Source organism: Periplaneta americana, chromosome 12 (genome assembly GCF_040183065.1).
Source record: "Periplaneta americana isolate PAMFEO1 chromosome 12, P.americana_PAMFEO1_priV1, whole genome shotgun sequence".
Taxonomy (NCBI): domain Eukaryota; kingdom Metazoa; phylum Arthropoda; class Insecta; order Blattodea; family Blattidae; genus Periplaneta; species Periplaneta americana.
Genome location: NC_091128.1, coordinates 150,538,317 through 150,561,230, shown reverse-complemented (window position 1 = coordinate 150,561,230; position 22,914 = coordinate 150,538,317). Strand labels below are relative to the sequence as shown.

At 34.5% G+C, this 22,914-nt stretch overlaps 2 protein-coding genes across 3 annotated transcripts in view; one reads left to right on the top strand and one right to left on the bottom strand.

Moving 5' to 3' along the window:
* Positions 1–14,445, bottom strand: part of Pcif1 (Phosphorylated CTD-interacting factor 1) — a 38,402-nt gene extending 23,957 nt beyond the window's left edge. The window contains exons 1-7 of the mRNA XM_069842271.1: positions 14,336–14,445; positions 13,691–13,919; positions 12,418–12,573; positions 7,938–8,086; positions 7,683–7,837; positions 7,355–7,586; positions 4,282–4,402 (exon numbers count right to left, since the gene is read on the bottom strand). Of these exons, the coding sequence (XP_069698372.1) occupies positions 4,282–4,402; positions 7,355–7,586; positions 7,683–7,837; positions 7,938–8,086; positions 12,418–12,573; positions 13,691–13,888 (1,011 nt within the window). The 5' untranslated portion in view covers positions 13,889–13,919; positions 14,336–14,445. The remainder of the gene's footprint in view (positions 1–4,281; positions 4,403–7,354; positions 7,587–7,682; positions 7,838–7,937; positions 8,087–12,417; positions 12,574–13,690; positions 13,920–14,335) is intronic.
* Positions 14,446–14,579: 134 nt separating this feature from the next.
* LOC138710999 (protein SSXT-like) overlaps positions 14,580–22,914 on the top strand; it is a 31,882-nt gene continuing 23,547 nt past the window's right edge. For both annotated transcript variants that reach the window (XR_011335336.1, XM_069842270.1), the window contains exons 1-3: positions 14,580–15,050; positions 19,408–19,484; positions 22,639–22,720. Coding sequence is in view for 1 of the 2 variants with exons in the window: in XM_069842270.1 (XP_069698371.1) it covers positions 14,991–15,050; positions 19,408–19,484; positions 22,639–22,720 (219 nt within the window). In the remaining variant the exon portion in view is untranslated. The remainder of the gene's footprint in view (positions 15,051–19,407; positions 19,485–22,638; positions 22,721–22,914) is intronic.

Genomic DNA, 22,914 nt, shown 5'->3' with positions numbered 1-22,914 from the left:
ATCGCGAAACTAGTGTAGTGTTGAATGTATCTTGTTTGTGTGTCTATGTAGGTTTTCAATCTGTATTTTGTTTCCTTTGTATAGTATTTTGCAAGACGAATAGAATAAATAAGTGAGCCGACATTCCATTCCATGGTAAAATTACAGGATGGCATGTTCCTTATCACTCACAGGCTCACACGCTACTGTCGGTAAATGACTTATAAACGGCGCGCAAATGTGTTAGAAGATATCGTGGGGAGTTCTAGCCACTGAATTATTGTGGTTTGTTTTAAAGACGTGTTATATATGCCGTAGAAAGTGTTATTCAGATAAGCACGCGAATATCGACACATTTTATATTCTTGGTTGTAAGACGGGTTACAATAAAGATTCAAGTGAAGGAAGACATTTCATTTCGGTTACAGTTTCGTTATAAATGGTGAAAAAGTGGAGCTTACAAGTGAGAGGTGGAATCTGGACCCCACAAGTATGTTTTTTATTATTTATTTTACTCTAATTTCATCGTCTGAACTCGTGATTACCTCTTGTTTTCATTAGGCACTGTGCAAGCACAGATATGGAAATAAAATTTGGAGCTCCCTTATTGTAGCTAAAATAAATCATTATTATTATTATTATTATTATTATTATTATTGTATAAGTATCGCTTACAACATACTGTGCGTGTGCAGTAAACAAGAGCTCCTATATATGTATGCTACTTGTGGACAGTTGTGTGAAATTTTTGCCTGCCTACAGGTGGACTCCCATCAAGACTCGTTCCAAATTTTAATTCCGTATCTGTACTACTAGTGGCACCTTGCCGTGGCAGTGTTTGTAAGTTTCCACAGGAGATGGTACAACTCGTTTCAGTTGGTTTTGATAGTTAAATTGAAGAAATGTACAGCTTGCTTCAGGAATTTTGGCCCTTGCAAAAAGTAAATAGACCGAGAGGGAGTTACTCATCACTACTGGTGAAGACTGTACACTCATTGCACGAAACTTCAATTTGCGCATATGGAAGAATGTTTATACACAAAGCATATTATGATAGCTGATGCGATATTATAAACTTACTAATAATTTACGACATATTTCATTATATTATTGAAGGCAATAAGTTTCTTAAAACGGATATGAAGAATGTCATCAACATATTGAAGTAGTTTAATTGGCAATTTATTTAAAATATTGTATATTTTTATCCTCTGAACACATCTTTCCATTGAATTCTTACACTTGGTACAGTGTATGTTTCGATTTCATCAACTGTTAAGCAAGAATGAGGTGTCGTTACAACAACACCACAGCCAGAAAGGTTTGCTTTTATTCCCGGAAATCCCTTATCAGCCGTAACTTCATCTCCGTGCCCAGTAACATCAGCAGACAACTATCATTTGTTATGTATATCACTCACTAGCTCTGCAATAAAATTTGATTTAAAACTGATCATTCCACTTTGAGTGACAGCAATTAAGAATTTCACCATTCTAGATGGCTGTTGGAACAGTCAATTATGGTTCTGCAATTTGGATATTATTTTTAAAGATACCTGGCATAGTTTCTTGATCCCTTTGTTTACTCTGCTAGAATATAAATTTGTTCGTTCTTGACGCTAGTTCTGTCAATGCTTTTACAATTAGGCTATTCAGGACACCCACCTCTCCACTAGCTATCACTTTCATAGCAACTTTTGACCCTTATTTTGGTGCGAAATTGAAGTTGCCCTCAATTTGTATTTTGATTACAGTACATATGACTCAACTAGAAATCAAGTATGGTATGTAAATATATTTTTTGGTAACGCTATTGTAAAGAAAAGCCAATTAATTATCACACGAATCCATTGTTTAAGATCTATTATTCTTATGGTTTTTTTTGTGCAGTAGTAAAAGAAAAATCACTAGTTAGAGGTTAGATTTCGATATGGTTTCATATTATGTATGCACTACACCTTTCTAAAGACATCACAATCTGAGATTAATAAATAAAGTAATACGTCCTTAAGGACGAAAAACAAAAACTATTCCAATATATTTATTTATATTAGAAACATGAAATTTAATAATTTTATTAACACATTTAACTTGCATGTTATTTACAGAAAGCATCGCCTGCTAACAACTAGTGCCATGCAACGGAAGAACATGTGTACTAACATCAGTCAGCTCACTTTAATTCTATTTGTTCTGGTATTAGTATGCTGTCTATGTATCTGTGCCAGTTTTTTTTTTTTTTTTTGCTGTTATTTATACTTGCTTTAACATCTCTGGTCATATCTTTTAGGTGAAATCCGAAGGCCTGTGTACTATTATTGAGTACTGGTTCAATTGCTGTGAACTAGATGGCATCTATAGATGTATTACTGATTTGTTATGAACATGATTTTTGGTGACGAATAAAGTGGGTGATATTTAGGGATGTTGTAGCCCGAATTTTCTGGCATTTGCCTTACGGTTGAGGGAAAACCCTGAAAAACCTCAACCAGGAAATTCAACCCGACTGGGAATCGAACCCAGGCCCTCTGCATAAGAGACCAGCATGCTGACCCCTACACCACAGAGATGGTCAGTTTATGTTGTCTGCGTGTTTATTGTTGTCACTGTTTAGGAATAAAACAAGATGCCTGAAATAGGCATTTCCGACCATTGATTATCTGTCTTAAAATACTTAGTTTACTCATCTGTATTATTTTGAGTCAAGAGGTTTCAGACATCCTGTATTTGTGAAAAATACAAGCTATGTTAAAACAATGAACCTGTAATGCTGTCATCCTCTCATATAATTCTTCAAGGTTAATTTAAATTAACTGTGTTCAAATTTTAGAGTGTTCATTATCATCAATAAATAAAAGGGTCAATAAGAATAGAACAAGACACAAATTATACTGCCCGTGTCTCACTTCCTGAGCTGTTTCTTTGTGGGGCGAGATGCAGAGGGAGAGAGTGGGAAGTTCTGGGTACCGCATGTGCCTACTACCCTACGTTCAACACATTGGCCTTTCCAGGATAGCTGTTGTCAGCTATGGAGCAAGATCAGCCATGGACAAGCGAATGTATAGGCTATCCCCTCACAAAACAAATTATGTTCTTCTCATAAATTCCTGTAATTAAACACTAATACCAGCGGTAGACTACAGTCTCTACTCGAGATTATCGACCTAATTGCGATCACGGTTGTCATGTGTACACATCCGTAAACTCTTTCCTCTATGGCATTCTTTCTCAAGCTTTTTCCACCGCGAAACTCCTTTTAATCTAAGTGTAACTGCAGAATCCTTGTGAAAGCTAGTATCTCAATAATTCTGTTCAGTGGGACGAATGTATTTGCTTTTAAGTCTGCAATCTGATTTTATGGCGAAAAGTTGTAGTCTCATTTCTACTGTACTACATTTTGTCTTTTCGGTATTTTGTTTTAGTGAACACATACGCAGAGAATCCAGTGATGAAAGTGATAAGTATTATGGGTATTTTCCGTTTTAGATATTCATTAAACATATTATTACGCATATTCTTGGAATAATAATAATAATAATAATAATAATAATAATAATAATAATAATATTATTATTATCATCATCATCATCTGTGGTTTCATGTTATTATTGATTCATATTTTCGTAACATTTATATATTTTTATAGTATCCACTAAGTATAAAATAGCCATCGGAGCAGCCCAGTCGGGTAAGGAGCTAGCCTATCGATCCAGAGTTGCGCTCGGGCCTGGGTTCAATTCCCGCTTGGGCTGATTACCTGCTTGGATTTTTTTCGAGGTTATTCCCCAACCGTAAGGCGAATGTCAGGTAATTTTTGGCGAATCCCCACCTCATCTTGCCAAATACAATTTCGCTATCATCAATCCCATCAATGCAAAATAACCTAGTAATTGATACAATGTTGTTAAATAACCAAGTAAAAATGTATAAAATAAAATTTTAAATCATATAGGGCTCACGGAACCCCGGAACATACTTTGAGAAATGCTCCTCTATGGTAATTCAGCAGTTGTCCAAACTGAACGAAGAGTGGCCTAGTGTGTACATACATTTTAGGAAATCGCCATCAGAGATAATAGCGATAGTGGTAACCACGATTAGAGTCTCCAGTATTATAACCAGTAAAGATCCCTGCGATGGCATAGGATGTTTTCAGCACATGTAATATGCTGCCGTGCCACATGCTGCAGCTGTCGTGGCGGTCCGAGCAGACCTAAGAGGCGTGGCTATAAGCACTAGGGAACTCTCAGCTCAGGACGTGAGACACGGGCAGTATGTGAGTTATTAATATTCTTATAATTACCTTCAAATGCCCTAAACGGTCTTGAAAGTCATCATAGGTTGCACCAACAGTCCTCCTCAGCCACTGAAATGTCTCTTCAACATTCCACTTCACAACCTTTCGACTCTCTGGAGTTGCATTTCTTAAAATAATAAAAAAATACAACATTGACCACTACGATCTTATCATAGTGGCGCTAAATGAAAATCTTGCTTATAAAAGTCAGGTATGCTCTTGAAAGTGTCATGATTGTGACTGTCTTTTAAACACTCTATTTGTTCACACGTACATAATGAGTAATATCATCTTCTTAATATTTATCATTTCTTCCATTAGAATTTTCTTGCAAGCAATGTTTAAGTTAATGCATTTAATACTTAATACCACAGAAACAACGAAATATGAATTCCAAAAATTAATGCAAATACACTACCAATTTTCAGCAACTAAAAGTAAAATTTAGCATGTTTTTTTTTGCGCTTGTACGCAATTTTGGAAGTGCAAAGAGACTCAGATGTAATGTCTTCTAGCAGCTGCAGCCAGCTCCTAGCCTTTTATGAATAAGCCAGTAATATCTCAAAGAAACACCCAGATGCTATGATTTTGGTGGGTGGGAGAGATTTTAAGCATACTGGTAATTCCGTTTGTATAAGGAAATAAGTCTATACAAAGGTTACAATTTGCACATGAGCAGTGGTGATATTCAAAAAGTTTAACAACCAGTTCTTTCGTGTGTACCTGTGTTAAACATATAGGGTATATGTCCATGGTAATTGCAAATATTACCTAGAAAAGAAAAAACGTGCACGCATGCGCACACAACTTTCCAACCCTGGGATGAGTCAGAACCAAAGATATAAATAATTAACACACTTTGAAAGAGTTCGGCTAGTTCTTAATAGGTAGCATCATTATTAGGAGTGGTTAAAAAAGTGTCAGTGAATAGAATTATGTAAATTAAGCATAAATTATTTTCATAATTTACAATATCAGCATTTCCAGCTACAATCAGTGTAGAGTGGGATGAAAAATTGAATTCTATAATGCAGATATATTTATGTACTATTGACATAACTGACTATTATCTTCACCATCTATTCATAGAAGTAAAAACTAAAGAAGACATACACTTAGCGGCAAAAAGAATGGGCCGGCTGACAATTTCTAAGTTCCAGAGACATAACATTGCACATGCTCATCTCGTCAAAACCATAGTTCACGAGGTAACACATAATTAAAGCATTTAAATTTGCTGTATTTTGTTTAAGAGTCTAAAATATGTAATAAAATCGAAAGGCGGGTTGATTCTAGATACATCAGGGCCCTTGAATAGTGAAATAATAATAAAACTGATAAATACAAAATCGACCGGAGCGAATATGAACAGGAAAACCACGTATTATGCCGAACCAGCATTAACTGTCATAGTAGCGTAAGTTGTTACAGGATTGGTCTATTGAACAAGTTGATAGTAGTAGCTCAAGGTTCGAATCTCCCTCAAATCTCCTTTTTTTTTATTACAAATTTGCCATCATATGTCTCGCAAAGCTATAATTATGTGGCGATATCTCTTAGAATATGCCCAAACTCTAATAAATAATAAACCTCCCTCTCTCTTTCAAGCAATACTGCTATCTGTTAATACAACGTTCTGTCTCGTCATTACGCTTGAAGATGGCACAGAAACAATAACTCATTGCCCTGGTTCGCATAGGTTATTCTGCGTATGCTACTCTCCGACAGGACTTCGATTAGAGAAATGTCATTTTCTCCGACCAGGTAATTGTCTCCAGTAGCATTCTGCGTATGCTACTCTCCAACAGGACTTCGATTGGAGAAATGTCATTTTCTCCGACGAGGTAATTGTCTCCAATAGCAACGATAGTACTGCCCTAGTTTATTGTATGAATGACCACCGATACGATGAACGCTTCGTGAGATGAATTAACAAGTCGGGTTGCGTGTTAGGGGTGGATGTCATACAATGGGGCAGGACTTCTGGACGTATCCACGGGCAGTTTACGGCAGAAGTCTACGAACACATTTTGGCAAATGTAATGATCCCTTCCGCCCGAAAACGATATCCAGAAGGAACACTTTTCTTCCAGCAGGATAATCATCCGATACACACCGCCAACCGGATTCAAAGATGGTTTACGATGAGGCGTGATGTCGATCCAGTCGACTGGTCTCCAAAATCACCAGATATGAATCTGATTCAGAATTTTTGGGCTGCAGTCAAAAGGATCCTATGCTCTAATTGGGCAGAACAACCACCCATTTGGACACCTGAGGAATTGTGGGACAGAGTTCTAGATGCGTGGGAGGAGATGGCCAAGAATTTAGACCTGTTCCATAATCTTGTGGACTCCATGCCACGCAGAATGAGGGCAGTTGTTGACGCAGGTGGTTTGTGGACGAGATACTAGTCCCCCACCACAGGTGTTGTTTTGTTAATATATTAAAAATTGTTTGGTTTTGTTAATTTAATTATTTATTTGTGTTTGATATGCGTCCGGTTTTTTAGGATGTGAAACAAGTATTTTTGTTTATACAGGCCAGGTCTCACCTATTAATAGCCCACAGGTGATGGGCAATAATATTTTTACAAGGCAGGCATAACGAAGTTTAACAAATGTCATTTCACATTTAAACTAATAAATTAATTAAAAGTTAAAATAAAAAAAAATAATAATTTTACCGTACTGGGAAACGAACTCACAACCTCTGGTACGTATGTCAGACTTCTTACCACTGGGCCACACACTGCTCGTAAGGTTTACTACATTATAGACGGACGACTTTCAATGAAGAGACACCACAGCAATGCATTGCAGTGGGTTACGTTTACATGAGTGAACCGCGCGATAGAACTTGGCATTTCTGTCGACCAAGAGTCGGCCCATTCTTTTTGCCGCTAAGTGTACATATACCAACAAATTATCAATCACTATCGATTAGTAGGGTCAGATATCTTTGAACATCAGTGTACATACTTGAATAAAGTTGTTCTTACTATTAGCAAAATAATACCTGCCATATTCAGTACATGAATATATTTACTACGAAATATATTTCTAAAAAATCTCATTACCTTGATTCAATCATCTTCTTAGCAGCTTCTGCATATCTGGACAGTTGTTTCCTGGCATCTCCTGTGAACTTCGGTCTGACTAATTTAATTGGTATATCATTCATGATTTCTCTGTACATGGACATGGATATCTCTGGAAAGCAATTACTCGGCAGTAAAGGATCACTTCCAGTATCAATCACTTTTCTTTCCATCAACCAACGATTGAAAGAATCTTTTGGAGCATCAATGGCTGAAAATAATAAGTTTGAAATTTATTACTGATTGCACTGGTACAAAAGTGTAATCACTGTTATACCGTTAATTTTAAAATAAGTGAAAAATATACCTTCTCTGGAATGACAGAGTTCCTGGTAACACTGTCTCAATTTTGCAGCCAAAGAGCACCGATAAGTCTCGATGTCTGGGTGAGGATGAGGTAATATTGTTGGTGGTCTTTCATATATTACCACATTCGTCTGAATCTCCAAATCCCATGGACCCCTGTCAGGAAAAAATCATATAATATATTATGCTTTCTGTAGCTAACATTTTAAATATGGAAATAACAATGTGTAAGTAATTAAATAAGGTGAATACTTACGCCAAAATAAATTTCTTGGCAACTGGACTTCCAACAGCTTCCTCTGAGGCCCTTCTCTTTACTGCAACAGGCCCAGGAGGGCCATTAACCAGTGGTGGTGGTGGTGGTGGTGTATTACAGATACCTAGTGGGTCTGTTATTGGATCAAACTAGAAGAAAGAAAATATAAAGTTGATATTAGTTGTCACACAACCTTTGTTGACTATTCTGTTATTGGATCGAACTAGAAGAAAGGAAATATAAAGTTGATGTTAACATTAGTTGTCACACAACCTTCGTTGACTACTCTGTTATTGGATCAACCTAGAAGAAAGGAAATATAAAGTTGATTATTAACATTAGTTGTCACACAACCTTTGTTGACTACTCTGTTATTGGATCAAACTAGAAGAAAGGAAGTAAGAATACAGACTCACTGTCAAGTGAGAACTGACATATGTAAACTATTTTAAAAGTTGTTGGTTTCATATCTCTATTCGCATGGGCATCTTCTACCAATGAAATAATATTCCCATTTGGTGAGCGAACAATTTTGTGTGCCTCATCTTCGAAACGAAAGCATGGTTTGCTCACTATTTTATTTTGTCACATTGTCACTCAATTGTACCTACACCGATTTCACCTTTCTGATAATCCTACTTGTCTGTGGTGTAATAATCATGATGAAGATCTGGAACACATTCTTCTATACTGTCCATCCATAAACCACAAAAGAAATAAATTAAAGTCATCAGTACCAGTTGCAGAAGACACAGCCCTGCAGTATATATTGACTACACCCCAACTCTGGCTACTAGCAACAGGCATCTATAATGAATACCGATCAAAATACCCCTCATTTCTAGTGAAAAACAACAACTGAATAGACTACAGTGGACTATAGTGGACTTTATGTTGTCAGCAAACAGCTGGATACATTAAGAAGATTGATTGATTTTATTTTGTTGTATTCAGTGCCTGGTTTGGTGACTATTAATATCTTTATTTTATCGAGTTCAAGTTCACACAATGATCTTCAACTTGCTATCATCTAAAGTTATTTTATGCTCGACTATGCCAAAATGTAGTAATTATACACCTGGTAGCAATCCTTTAATGCATGTCATTAAAGTACACCTATTCATTAAAGTTCAGGTTTTTTATTATTCTCGGAGATAACTAGGGAAATGTCACGGAGGCTGGAAATCCAATACTGTCGCAGAAGGTTATGTTTTGTTACTATAATAATTAGCGTTAATTGTAAATAATCTATACTAATAATAAAACTGTAGCCGAAATTTTTCTGGTAATTTTCGATTTTACAAAAATAATTGGTTCTAACATATATAATTAACCATCCTGAAACCGAAAATCGTTTTTTTGAAATTTTTGTTTGTATGTCTGTCTGTCTGTCTGTGTGTTTGTTACCTTTTCACGCGATAATGGCTGAACGGATTTCGATGAAAATTGGAATATAAATTAAGTTCGTTGTAACTTAGATTTTGGGCTATATGGCATTCAAAATACATTTAAAAGGGGGGGTTATAAGGGGGCCTGAATTAAATAAATCGAAATATCTCGCTTATTATTGATTTTTGTGAAAAATGTTACATAACAAAAGCTTCTTTAAAAATAATTTGCGATAAGTTTTATTCCTTGAAAAATTTTGATAGGACTGATATTTAATGACATAAATGAGTTTTAAAATTAAAATAACTGCCATCTAAGACCGTGTAATGAATTAAAAAACAAATGACTTCGTCCGTAAGGGGCCTTGGACAGCAACAATCGAAAGCTATGAAAGATAGCCTACAGAGAATGTTTCTGTGTTTGTATGAAGTAATATCGGAAGCTAAATTAACCGATTTGTATAATTAATTATTATTTCACCATTGGAAAGTGTAGTTTCTCTAGAAGGACATAATGCTATAATGTTATTACAGTAACTTCTGATATAACATAATATAATATAATATAATATAATATAATATAATATAATATAATATAATATATTATAATATAATATAATATAATATGTAATATTATATAATATAATTTAAGTTATTTGAAGGGTCCACAACCATAGTGGGCCAAGCGCCATTTACTGAATACGTAGAAAACAAGGGTTAAAATTAAGTTATTGCCATAATTAAATGGAAACCTATAACAAGTAAAATAAAATATACACATTAAATCTAAATGATGTCAATCTTCATTAAACTATGGTTGCATGTAATAAAAATTAAGAAACAGGTTAAAGGAATTGTCATTGCACCAAATGAGTGTCTCTGGACCAAAATGATCGCATTTTAATTATTTGGATGCAATTTAAATTAAGTAACATATTAAAAGATTTATCCTTCTATCAAACACGAATGTTCCTTGGATCAAACGTCCTATTTTAATTATGTAATTACTTTATATTTATTTCTAACGGGTGCAGCGGAGCGCACGGTTACGGCTAGTATTCAAATAAATTCAGTTTGTCATCTCGTTTTTCAATTCTACATCAATTTCCAGGTTATATCAAGACTAATGTTCTCTAGGTTATATCAAGGTCAATGATATTCGTGCCTCGGAAAAAATCAATACTTTCGCGTCTGCGCACATCTCACAATTCAGGTCAGTTCTGTTCATCACTTAACATAACCATAACATGAAAACTTATGAATAATTTCAAGTTAGAAATATGGTCGAGCATAAAAAGTCGCATGAAACTTGCCTATAATGGTAATTAAGATGCTCGTATGAAAATTATGAAACTCGCTTGCGCTCATTTCATAAACAAACATACTTGCGTCTTAATTACTACCATTATAGGCTCATTGCATAATGTACTATTTGTGGCCCTTCTGAACATATTACACAATGCATATCTATTCATTTCTTGATCTTTTACTGTTTTTTGGCAAACAAGTTGAATATTTAGTACACAGGAAATCAACAATAAACTACAGCCTAATTTAGTCATTTAATGTACAAGCTCCTTTTATATATATTTTTGCTATTAGAAATACTTCACAGACATGCAGAATACCTTCCACAAGAATTATACAGGCTGCTTGTATTGAATTTTAATTTGAACGTTTATCCACAAAAGGTTTTAAACCACGGAATTACGAATTTCTAGTCTAGTGCAAAAAGTCTGAATCTCTCTCATATCTTTACCACATAGTTCTGGCACCATCCAACTTTCTCTATAGCATGATGTCGAAAGGACATGACATGTATTTTGCCACCAAAGACTGCTCTGAAAGATTTGCTGAAGATGCAAATTTTTCATTCAAGGGCCAAAGAAATTACTTACACATTGGCAAAAAATTTATAAAAAAAAATGGTGATTCTACTGGACATATTGGACAGGACTGTCTTGCCAAACACCTTAACAAAATGAATATTTTTCCATCACCTAAGTGCACCTTATGCAACCATTCGGAGGAAGAAATGGATGAACACCATCTGAACAGCTGTCGCTGTCAACAAGGAAGATTCTAAGACCTCAAAGTATTGCAGAGCAAGACTGCTAATGACTTCAATGTTGTATACAGCACATTAGACAACAATAACAAGTCGATCTGGTTGGCGAGTTGGTATGGCGCTGGCCTTCAATGTCCAAGGTTGCGGGTTCGATCCCGGGCCAGGTCGATGGCATTTAAGTGTGCTTAAATGCGATTGGCTCATGTCAGTAGATTTACTGGCATGTAAAAGAACTCCTGTGGGACAAAATTCCGGCACATCCGGCGACGCTGATATAACCTCTGCAGTTGCGAGAGTCGTTAAATAAAACATAAAAAAAAAAACAACAACAACAGCATACTGGACATTAAATATAACATTCGAAAAATGATATTCTAAACTATCCCCTATTTCATCCCATTTCCATTAGCTTGTGTGTAATATTGTATAGCCTTCTCTAATTACTTACTTATGGCTTTTAAATCTTAAATTACTTACCTGTCTAAATACATTTTATCTCAAAACTAACTTGAAGATTAAATAGGCAGTTGATGGTGTCGAGCACTTGGCATTGAAGTCATTTTAGACTACATAGAATGCAGCATTATTTGCAACTTCTGGATACATTCAGAAGTCTATGCATTGGGCCTAAATAATAAACAATGTTCTCTTATTCAAAAGAACACTACTTTCTCGCTAAAAATAAATTCACCCTAAATAGACGGAACACTACTATTGCACTTTATTAACATATGTCTAACAGTTGAATGATGAACGCCAGTGAAGATGTAATTAACTGTATTTTATTATTTGTAGAGATATTTCAAATTAATATGGAAATCCTTGAAATAATACTATAATTTTACCAATGGATTCAAAATACTCACTATAAACTTTCCAGAGTAATGTAAAGATAAACATTTCGGACAAAACAATAATAAAAATCATAAAAAAAGGTACTGGGAGTAGCACTTTGCTTATAAGCACAAATGCACCCAAGTAAACATAAATTATGTGTTGCAATCAGTATTCATTATCTCATAACCTGTGGTTTAAGCTGAGGCATTTCCCATAGGGAGTCTCCAGTCAGTTTGTTCCAAAAATATGGTCGATTTTCTCTTTTACTCCAAAATTTGCGCCAACCTTGTTGAAGTAATTCTGGTGGCAATTCTGGTTCCATATATACTCCTGGTGGTATTCCCTGTAAATAAGAATCAATAGTCGATAATTTTCTTTTATGTAATAAATATCAATGTGTGATTATATTCAGATTTAGATGATATCTGAAATGAGGGAAAGCTTATATATACCTAAATTAGCATGTTTTTTATGTTGTTTATCCTTTACAATTAATTTTTTGTATGTCTTAAGTTAGATCAATATCGTACAACTTCCACAACACTGCTAAGATATAATTCGTATTTTTCTGATTGAAGCAGGGGTGCGCTTCCGAACAGAGGCAGCGGCATTTCCTCTAAGGTTAGAGCCCAGTTTAGGTGTGTGTGTATTAATCGAAAATTAGGGGCTAGAAAATATTGAGAATATGACACATGTTTATATGACATTTTTTTTTTTTCGATTAATATACACACACCTAAACTGAGCTCTAACCTTAGGGGAAATGCCGCTGCCCCTGTTCGGAAGTGCGCCCAAAATTTTTTCCAGGTATTTTTACATGCCATACATGTGGCTGGTTTTAGTCGTTCTGACAATTCTGAGAAATTATTAGCCTTACTATATTTACCTTATTTTTTGAACTAACATACAAGATAAACATAGTCACAAACAAATAATAATAATAATTCAGTGTTCTTTAACATAACAATTCTGACCTAGCTATTGAAATTATAATCGGCACATCCCATCTTCCTGTATTTCATGATACACGAAATTGTAAAATACACACAGAGACAACTGAACAGTGTTACAAATTTAAAGAGCAACTTGACTTCAGAGGTTTGTGTAAGATGTAGTGAGAAAACCGGAAACTTTTTTCTTTCCCAGTATTAATTCTTTGGTTTACAGTACCAGCGCATTAAACTCTTAGACAGACGTTACAGACATTGTATTATATATACACATACAATTCAATAGGTACAGTTTCCACATTTTTTATTTTAATGTTTTATTATGTCAAACTACCCTATATTTTAAATGTATATATCAGTTAAATAATTACTGGTATTACAATAATGTATTATAATTAATATACAGTAAATTCTTGCTCTAGTTATACACTAATTAATTTATTTACTATTCCGGTATCGTTAATTTAAACCCATAGATCAGTATTTTTTAATTTCTCATTACTAACTTACATGTGGCGTTTGTGGTATTTGAGGTCCTGGTGAAGGATGGGCTATTACACTATCAAGTCCAACAGGAGGGATTTTTATTGGTGTGGGCACCAACACTGACATGTTGTCATTATGATGTTGAGGAAGAGGTGAAACTTGAGACACTACATCCCATGATGAAGTACTTGCAAGTTCTTGTTTTCCACTTATGTCATTCATTATAAATGTCTTGCTTCCTCATTCAAGAGATCTAGAACACATCAAATAAATTATACCAGCGCGCGTATAACTGTGAATAAATATAACATAATTAAGACGACCACATAAAACTATAATACAAACACAATGTAAGAAGAAAATTCACCCAGCTGTCAATGTCTAAGGAACATGTAAGTCAGATAATTGACAGATGTTGATATATTAACAATAAAGCTCTCTGGATTCAATCCAATGGCAAAAACAATTGCAAAAGTACTGTCTAAATAATGACTACTAATTATATGAGCCAAAGGTAATACTATTTCCTTTTATTTATGTTCTGTTGCTTGTATCATGTATTGGTGGATTTGTTTACTGAACTTTACACGTGAAATATATTCTTATGTTATGGTAAAAGTACAACAAAATTCCTTATATGCTTTATATATTAGACTTCTTCATACTTACAAAATAATTTTTTGTGGAAAATATTTCACTTTTACATAATTTAAAACGAATTCATTCATGATTTTAAAAACAGAGTAAATCAATCCCCACCCATGACGACGCCATTTGCTCTCAGCTGAAGCACATCACGTGACCAAAATGTGTGTCTGGCGTTAATGATTGTGATTGGCTAAAAACTCCAATCTTGAATTTTATGATTGGAGAATTTTATTGCCATTATTTATACACTGTTTCAGTACAACCAACTGGGCTGTTTTGAGTGATATAATAGAAATCGTCGAAAAACGCAGTTTTATATTTTTTTCTGAAAGTATAATATGCCAAAAGAATAGATGGATTCAAATACGGGTGTTGTAATATTGTACTTATGCCGTGAAAAAGATATGCAAATATTAAAAGTATGTTGGCAACATTGAGGAATGAAAAGAATCGAAAATAAGAATAAAAAGTAAAGATTCATTTTGAAGTTGTGATCGGTCGTGATTGAATGATATACTGAAACACACAAAGTGGTTAATGTTCATATTGTTTTCGTGTTTTGGTGCATTCAAACACCGACAGATATTAAAACGGTTCTCTTGGATGATATATTACTGAAGAAGTGCATATATTTTCAAATTTCAATTGAAAGCGTTGCGTCGAAGACTGAGTTACAATGTCGGTAGCATTTGTGCAAAGAGGAAGACCACCACCAAATCCGGCACAAATACAGAAAGTAAGCGTTTCTAACTGATTCTCACAGTTTTGTTTATAATATTAATACATACAGTACCTAGATTATTTAGTACTAAGTTATATTATACAGTTCTATGAACTAACAGACTATGACAACTCTTTCCTATATAGCCTACTATTCAGTCTTAACTTGGGGTAATGCTTATTCTGACTTTTCTAATGTTAAAATACGAAAGTGGGCTTAGAGTTATATTAAAATTTACTGAAAAAGAACACAATTCCATTATGTGTGTATTTTGCAGTGTTTCATACTGAAGTCTTGTAAGTCAAAGGTTAAAACTTACCGTTGTTAATTAATTGACGTCTATTCACATTAATTCCTTTGATACAGGCGATGCCAAGCAGCATTGACAAAATGTATTATCGTATTGTAGTTTAGTTAGAAAATTTGAATTTAGTTTAGATTTAGTTAGTTCAGGCAACTTTTGGAGTATCTTATATATATGCATTTTGGTCAGTAAGTGGTAACGCAGTTGTAAGGAATTAAGCCAAATTAAGATGAAGGCATAAGAGACTGACAAAAGTTTTCTGTACCAAATAATTTAAAAAAAATATGGTATGGAAACCAAATTATAAAGGAAGGAGAACAAAGATTTAGTCAGTCATTTTTATATCCATGCATGTAGCTATGTCAAATATTATTATTAATATTAATGTTTTAGTTAATTTAAGAATCGATTTTTGAAGAACAAAACATATTTTTAGGCTAATTTATAACTGACAAAATAATTGGGATTCTTTTACTATAGGATATTGGTTAATTTTCGTAAAGTTTAGCAATCGAAGACATCTCAACGTGGCCTACGTACTGTTATTGCAAGTTATCTTGAACCTTATATCCCCTAAGTCTGTATTTCGAACTGCTCAGTACGGCATGGACACACAAACAACACAAACAAATAAATACAACCACACAGGCGTATACAAACTCGCATGCAATAGTTGCGACAGTTTCTACATTGGACAGACAGGCAGATCATTCCAAACTCGATATAAAGAACACATTAAAGCAATAACCAGAGGACATAATACATCTACATATGCCGAACACATAAGGGTAATTCCATTTGTGACAGACACGACAAATGACTCTCTACAAAAATATAAAGATTTATTTCTACTTCAACATAACATTAGCAGACTTTTAAACTATATCAGATACAAAGTGCATGTACACAGCTACACTTTCATGTAAGGAGCAAGTATCAATCTCTATTTATTACAGATATCTAAGTACAAGTAATGTTGTGACAGACACGACAGAAAAAGGAACACAATTTAAAGGGAAGTCCAACAATGTACTATATCTTCCAATATTAGCAACTTCTTTTGTTAGTACTATAATCATAGAAAGGTAGAATATCCTTCCTTAATATGCTACAGATAGTTTTTCATTTGAAACATTTATGAAGTATATATTAAGCCCTATTCTCGTGACAGACACGACATACAAACTGTGACAGACACATATTCCAAATATGATTTACAAAATTACATGCATTTGCAAGTTAAAGAACATCATTATCAAAACAGATATGTTGAAAATTTAGTTTAAGCCTATTATCAAATTGTGGCTCTGGTAGAATTTTTATAACCTGGTCTTTGTCAATATCAGCCTCATCACCAATAGCAGGCGAAAAGAATTTCTTGGACTTCCTCTCATGCCGAAGGAATTTTACATGAAGTGTATCATCCTTGTCATATGTCTTCACTTCCAAGCATCTTCATTTCACAGTGCTGCCAGCATATGATTTATGCAAAAATACGGCCAATTATCTTTGATTTCATAAAATATAGACATTAAAGTCTCTGGTATAGCATTCAAGAATTGTCTAGAACCACTTTGAGAAAATGGCAATTTGGTTGACATAATTATGGAATTACCCATAACCAATGCTAACCACACATATAATAACATAAATACAGACATGGAAATCCTACACATACAACCCAAAAACCAAAAACTCAACACACTAGAACAGTATGAAATATACTGTAAGATTTGTGCGGCTAGCAAGATTCAAAATGGATGAAATATACAGACACACTAAAACACACCCTAATCAAATACTCAACACACAGATCAATTTCAGAACACACACATATTTGACACAACTCTTCATCACACGAACGCACCCATACAACAGGCAGCGAAGTTGAGATAGCACCGAGATCTAGTAGGCTCTGAGGATGATGTTAAGTAGCACCGAAACAGCTGTAAGCCACACATGCTTACATAATTAACACGCGTAAGATCGCCATTTAATCAATTAAGTTATTTATATTCAAGTGTTAAAAGTAATTAGTGTACGAAAGATTCAACATGGATTATCAAGAGATTTTTAAGTTAATTTGTAAGATTCTGACAATAAATCAAAAGTTTCTTGACATGAGTTTCGTTTTTTTTTTTTTTTTTTTAATTGCGATGCCTCGTATTAGCACGAATTTTGACGTGTGTGTGTGTTAAATTATTGCATATGAACTACTCATTTGTGAAATTTCTCTTATGTTTTCTCTTTTCTGGCACTTAAATCAGTTCCGCAACTGTATTTTTGCTACTGCTACTAGTTCAGTGACACAATTTTATATTCTAAATCAGCCGTGCTCACAGAGGACAACCTGCACTCAGTGCATCCATACGTGGAGCTAGGGCAGAGCGAGGTGCATTATGCTGTGATGATGTAACAGCGTGCTAGGTCGAGCTTTTCCCCAACTGATCGACCCTTCTTGGCTTTAGACTTGGTTTTCCTGACAGATGTGGCAAATCATTTAAGTGACCCTAAATATTTCCTTGCAAGGTAAAGATCTCCTGACTATTGTTCGATGAAATTAAAGCATTTCGAATGAAACTTGATTTGTGGACATAACTGCAAGAACAGAATTTGCCTCATTTTCCAAACCTAAGCAAATTTGTGTCTAATGATACAGATTCACAATATGCTGCATTTGTGGAGTCTTTGACTAATTTAAATAAGGCATTTGAGGAACGGTTCAGTGAAATAGAATCCCTCGAGTCAGATTTTCAAATATACAGTCTGAAATTGTTCCAATTCAGGCAGCCATCATCTTTACCTTCTGACTTATATGTTGGGTATCTATTTCATACTTTTTAATTAGCCAGTCATTTATTGTATTGGAGGTAACTATATTTATTTCAATATTGATTTCCGTTCTCATTCATGCGTCATTTTATTTCATATTGATCTAATTGTATTCGAATTCTTAATTTTCTCTTTTGTAGTGTAGTTTTTGACTTCAAAAATCATTTTACTTCATGAAGTATATTTATTTCATTAGTTAAATAGGTTAATTCAAGTGGAAATGATTAACCAATTTCATTACAGTAAGGGTTTCATTTGATCATCAAAACAAGAAAAGCATCTCAGTATTATTTTTGCCGTAATTCACCCAATATGAGTAGAGTTGTTTGCATGGATAGAGAAATTAAATACCTAGGTACAATAAAACCCCATTTTAACATTCCCGTTTTTAAAGAATAATCTGTTAAGTCCTAGCCAAATTGCCATAAGAATAATGTAATTAATACCTGCTTAAACCTGGTTTAAGGAAAATCCCACTTTTAAGGTATACTTTACAAATGATATTGTGACAATGAAGCTCAAAATATCCACTTGACTTTCAGTAATGAATAGTACCGGCATATTCGATAGGCCATCTCAATTGATATTAATGTGGCGTCACACGGTGGCTTTATTTTTTATAGTTCTTTATGGTCTAGCTTTGAATTGCTTTCACAGAGTGGAGGCTTTCCTTGTTTTGTTCTCTCGGGTTGTGTGGATCCTGGTTCCAAGTTTTTTATTGTTTGTTGTTTATACATCGTTATAATGTTGATTAAATGGAAGAAATTAAGTATCAGACAGAAATTGAAAATAATAAGGGATGTCGAGGCTAATCCTCAAATAACACTATCACATGTGCCAACTACTACCAATTTATAATGAAGAAAGAAGAAATTTTCAATGCTGAGTTTCAGTGTGGTTCGGGTTCAACCAAACAGAAAAACATTTGTGTTACACCATTTGAAGAGTTAAAAAAATATCTATTGTAATGAAATTTAATGCAAATAATAATTGTGGGCCTAATTAAATGGTTATAATAAAGTTTGGTATAGAACACATAAGTTAATACTACTTATTTTAGCTTTTCCATCTCATTTTATGAAAACCCCCTTTTAAGGAAAATCCTATTGAAGGAAAAATAAAGTAATCCTCCAGAGATTCGTTAAAAAGGGTTTCTACTATGTAAATGAATGTGTGCGATGGCATAAAGCACAACATCTTTATCTATGAGATTTCACATAGTGATTTTTATTACAGATGCTGGATGAAAATAGCCACCTGATTCAAACAATTCAAGAATATCAAAGCAAAGGAAAAGCTCAGGAATGTATGCAGTAAGTACACTTGGTTTTTGTACCACATAAACCTTGAAAACTATGAGGTCTATTCATAAAGTAAAGAATTTAGTATAGCACTTATGCATGTGAATAACTGCTCTTGATTCAAGGTTAACTAATTCTTTGATGTGTTGCCTCAATGCCTACCAAGTTTCATGATGGTAGGTTTATTGTAATTGTTTTACTAAGCATTTGTAATGGGTGACAAAATTGCAAATCTCGCAAAGTGCTAAGTTTGATGTGTGATTCAGTTTCTAAATACGTAACATGTTTAGCTAGTAGAAATCACTGATGTCATTATGAACCAAGCAAATGTGTAGAAATTATTTTGATGTTTAATCGAGGAAGATAAAATGTTCACGATAATTAGACCTACTGTTCCGTATGTCCCGTAACAAGACAGGGACTGAAGAAAAAGTCAGTGGTAAAATTTGCAGGGACAGATTCTTCACTCTTGGACTGAAAGATTCATTTCCTCAAATATTAAGGTCTCTTCTACAAATAATTGTTACGAGGCACTTTGCCATTTGGGTGGGCCCTTCAACAAATAAGATTAATTAATGGAAGCTGCTTTAACATTTCTCAGTCTCTATGTGCGAGAGAGGGACGAATTTTTTAAACATGATGTGGGTCTCTCATGGAACTCAAGAAAGAAAATGCCAATCAGTAGAATGGCATCATCCAAGATCTTCAAATCATGAAAAGCTAATTACATTTTGAGTACACAGAAAATGATGGCGACTGTGTTCTGGGATTGGAAAGACCTCACCTATTCATTGACTGTATGCTGAGGGGAACAAGATTAAATAGAGATTGTTGTAGTTCTCCACAACTCATGTGATCTGGAGTTGTGCTTGGGTGCAGCTTTGATTCCCGTTTGGATTGATTACCTGATTGGGTTTTCCGAGGTTTTCCTAACCATAAGGCAAAAGTCAGATAATCTGTGGCAAATTCCCAGCTTCATCTCGCCAAATACCATTTCACTATCACCAATCCCATCAATGCTAAATAACCTAGCAGTTGATTCAGCATCGTTAAATAACCAACTGAAAAACAACTCTTATCTTGCTTTTAAAGTTTGGCTGAGAAGTTTTCGAGCATCCAACATACAGTCCTCACCTGGATTCATTGACTTGTTCACTAAAATGAAAGATTCTTTTGGTGATTGTCATTTTGGAAGTGATGAGACAGTGGAAAAAGCTGTAGCTGTTATAGTCGCAGGGAAAGATTCTACATCTGACATTTCTAGTAAAGTACATGGAAGTTACAGGCATGAATGCGATTTTGTCACGAACAGCATTCCTCCCTCACCCCAATGATAGACAACTGGTGGGTGATCAGACAATTTTTTGTGCTCGTTAGTGATAAAAGTGATAAGTGTGGAAGGAGAGTTAGGAGATATATCCAAACCTTAGTCATTTTTTTAAAATATTATGATAGACACAGAGGTGTCATTTCAGTTTTTACCGGGAGGGGGGGGGGGGGAGGAAGACAAGATATTTTAAGGAAGAGTTTTTAGGGTATATGGTGTGACATACTCTCATCCTATTTCCTCTGAAAGAATTATTTTCCATATCGTGGACAAGGGTAAACTTGACTATAAGAAAAAAAGATTTTTATAAATCTAGAAATTAATGCAGACGTACTACTGTAAAATCACTGCTAAATATGTTGTTTAATGTCTGGCATCTGGCTATGAAGCCGTTAGCACTGCTCTCCAGTACTTTTTGAATTAGTTCTTTCTCTCAATACAGTGTGCTGCAGGTTTTCAGATGTTCTTCGTTCATATCAGTTTGAGTGTTGCATAAAGTGCAGGATAGTGACGTCAGAATTCCTATTTTGTAGAAGTGGCTCTCCAAACAGTTATGTCCTGTAAGCAACCTAAAAGCTGCTACTGCTAAATATAATTCACTACATTTTATTGCTAAACTCACACCTTCATCTCAAACAGCAGAAATAACTAAAATACACTCTCAATAAAATAATTATATTCCAATGGATACCATCCCATTGTGGAATCCTGGGAAACGAGAATGCAGATGCTTTAGCAAAGAAGGGCAGCACTGCTACTTACAGACCTGTTACTAAATCTACGTATTACTCTGTGAAAAGATTTATTAAATCTACATACTTAGACTTCAACAAACAAAATTTGATAATAATATCTCAAGGGAAAAAATGGAATTTTCTGCATCATAGTCCACAGTTAATTCCCGATTTACCACGAAAATCGCATTTAGATTGGCAACAGGCCGTGATTGTTTGCCCAAACACCTGCATAGAATTGGAATATATCAGTCCCCAAACTGCCCATTGTGCAACTCAAACCAAGAAATGGATTCAGAACATCTCAAAATCTGTGCTTCAGTGGCTGGCCATGATAATATCTTTGAAAAGTATTGGAGTGCAAGAGGTCAAATGACTTTGTCAAACGCCTGGCATTAGAAAACAACAACAACAACATTTTATTGCACCTGTGCATTTTTTTTATAGTGGCAGCCATACACAATGTCTTCAGAATCTTTAAACAAGTAATCGGTCAATAAGAAAACAGGAAACTATAACTTTGCTTACATCTTCAAGAGGACTTTTCTTTTGTCTTTTCTTCTCGAAATATTCATGTATCAAACACAACATTTCACACTCTTGTCTGTGAATCAGGATACTGTACCCCTTTCCTTTTTTGTTATTTTCATGTGCTTTTCTTTGGTAGTCATTCTGCTTCTCTTACGATTTTATCCAGATTGAGACTTTCATATTGTAAGAATATGTAGGCTTACAAATTAAAACTAACTAGAGTGAACTATACTAATTTATTAAAGTTTAATTGCAACTAAACTAAAACACAAATTATGCACTTGAAACTCCAACAATATGATCATGACGACGATGTCAGGTGTCATTTTTGGTTTTGCATTTGTAACAATGGTTTTAAATACCATATGTAGGCCTAAGTGGTAATTGTATATTAGTTCATCCAGTCCATTTTTTTACTATCCTTTCATTCAAGGCAAAGACATAAATTTCAAGGTCGTTATGGAATTAGAATGTATAAATTATACAGAGAAAGTCAGTAACTGACCTTTTTTTAACAACTACTTTGTGGCTTTTTTTTTTGGCACTACGTTTTAATTTCTTTATTTTGTTTCAGATATCAACAGATACTGCATCGTAACTTGGTATATCTAGCTTCAATTGCAGATGCAAATCAAAATATTCAAGCACTTTTACCAGTAAGTAGCAAATTCCCGTTCAAGGACAAGTGATTACATACCTTTTAATCATTGCTTCTCCTCCCATTTCCCCTTACGTTTATTATGATCATTCCACACACACCATGCCCCATCCCTGAGAATACATTCTTTTTCTCCAACTTGGTCAGAATACATACCACTCCCCACATTATGCCCTCAGGATCGACTGGGCC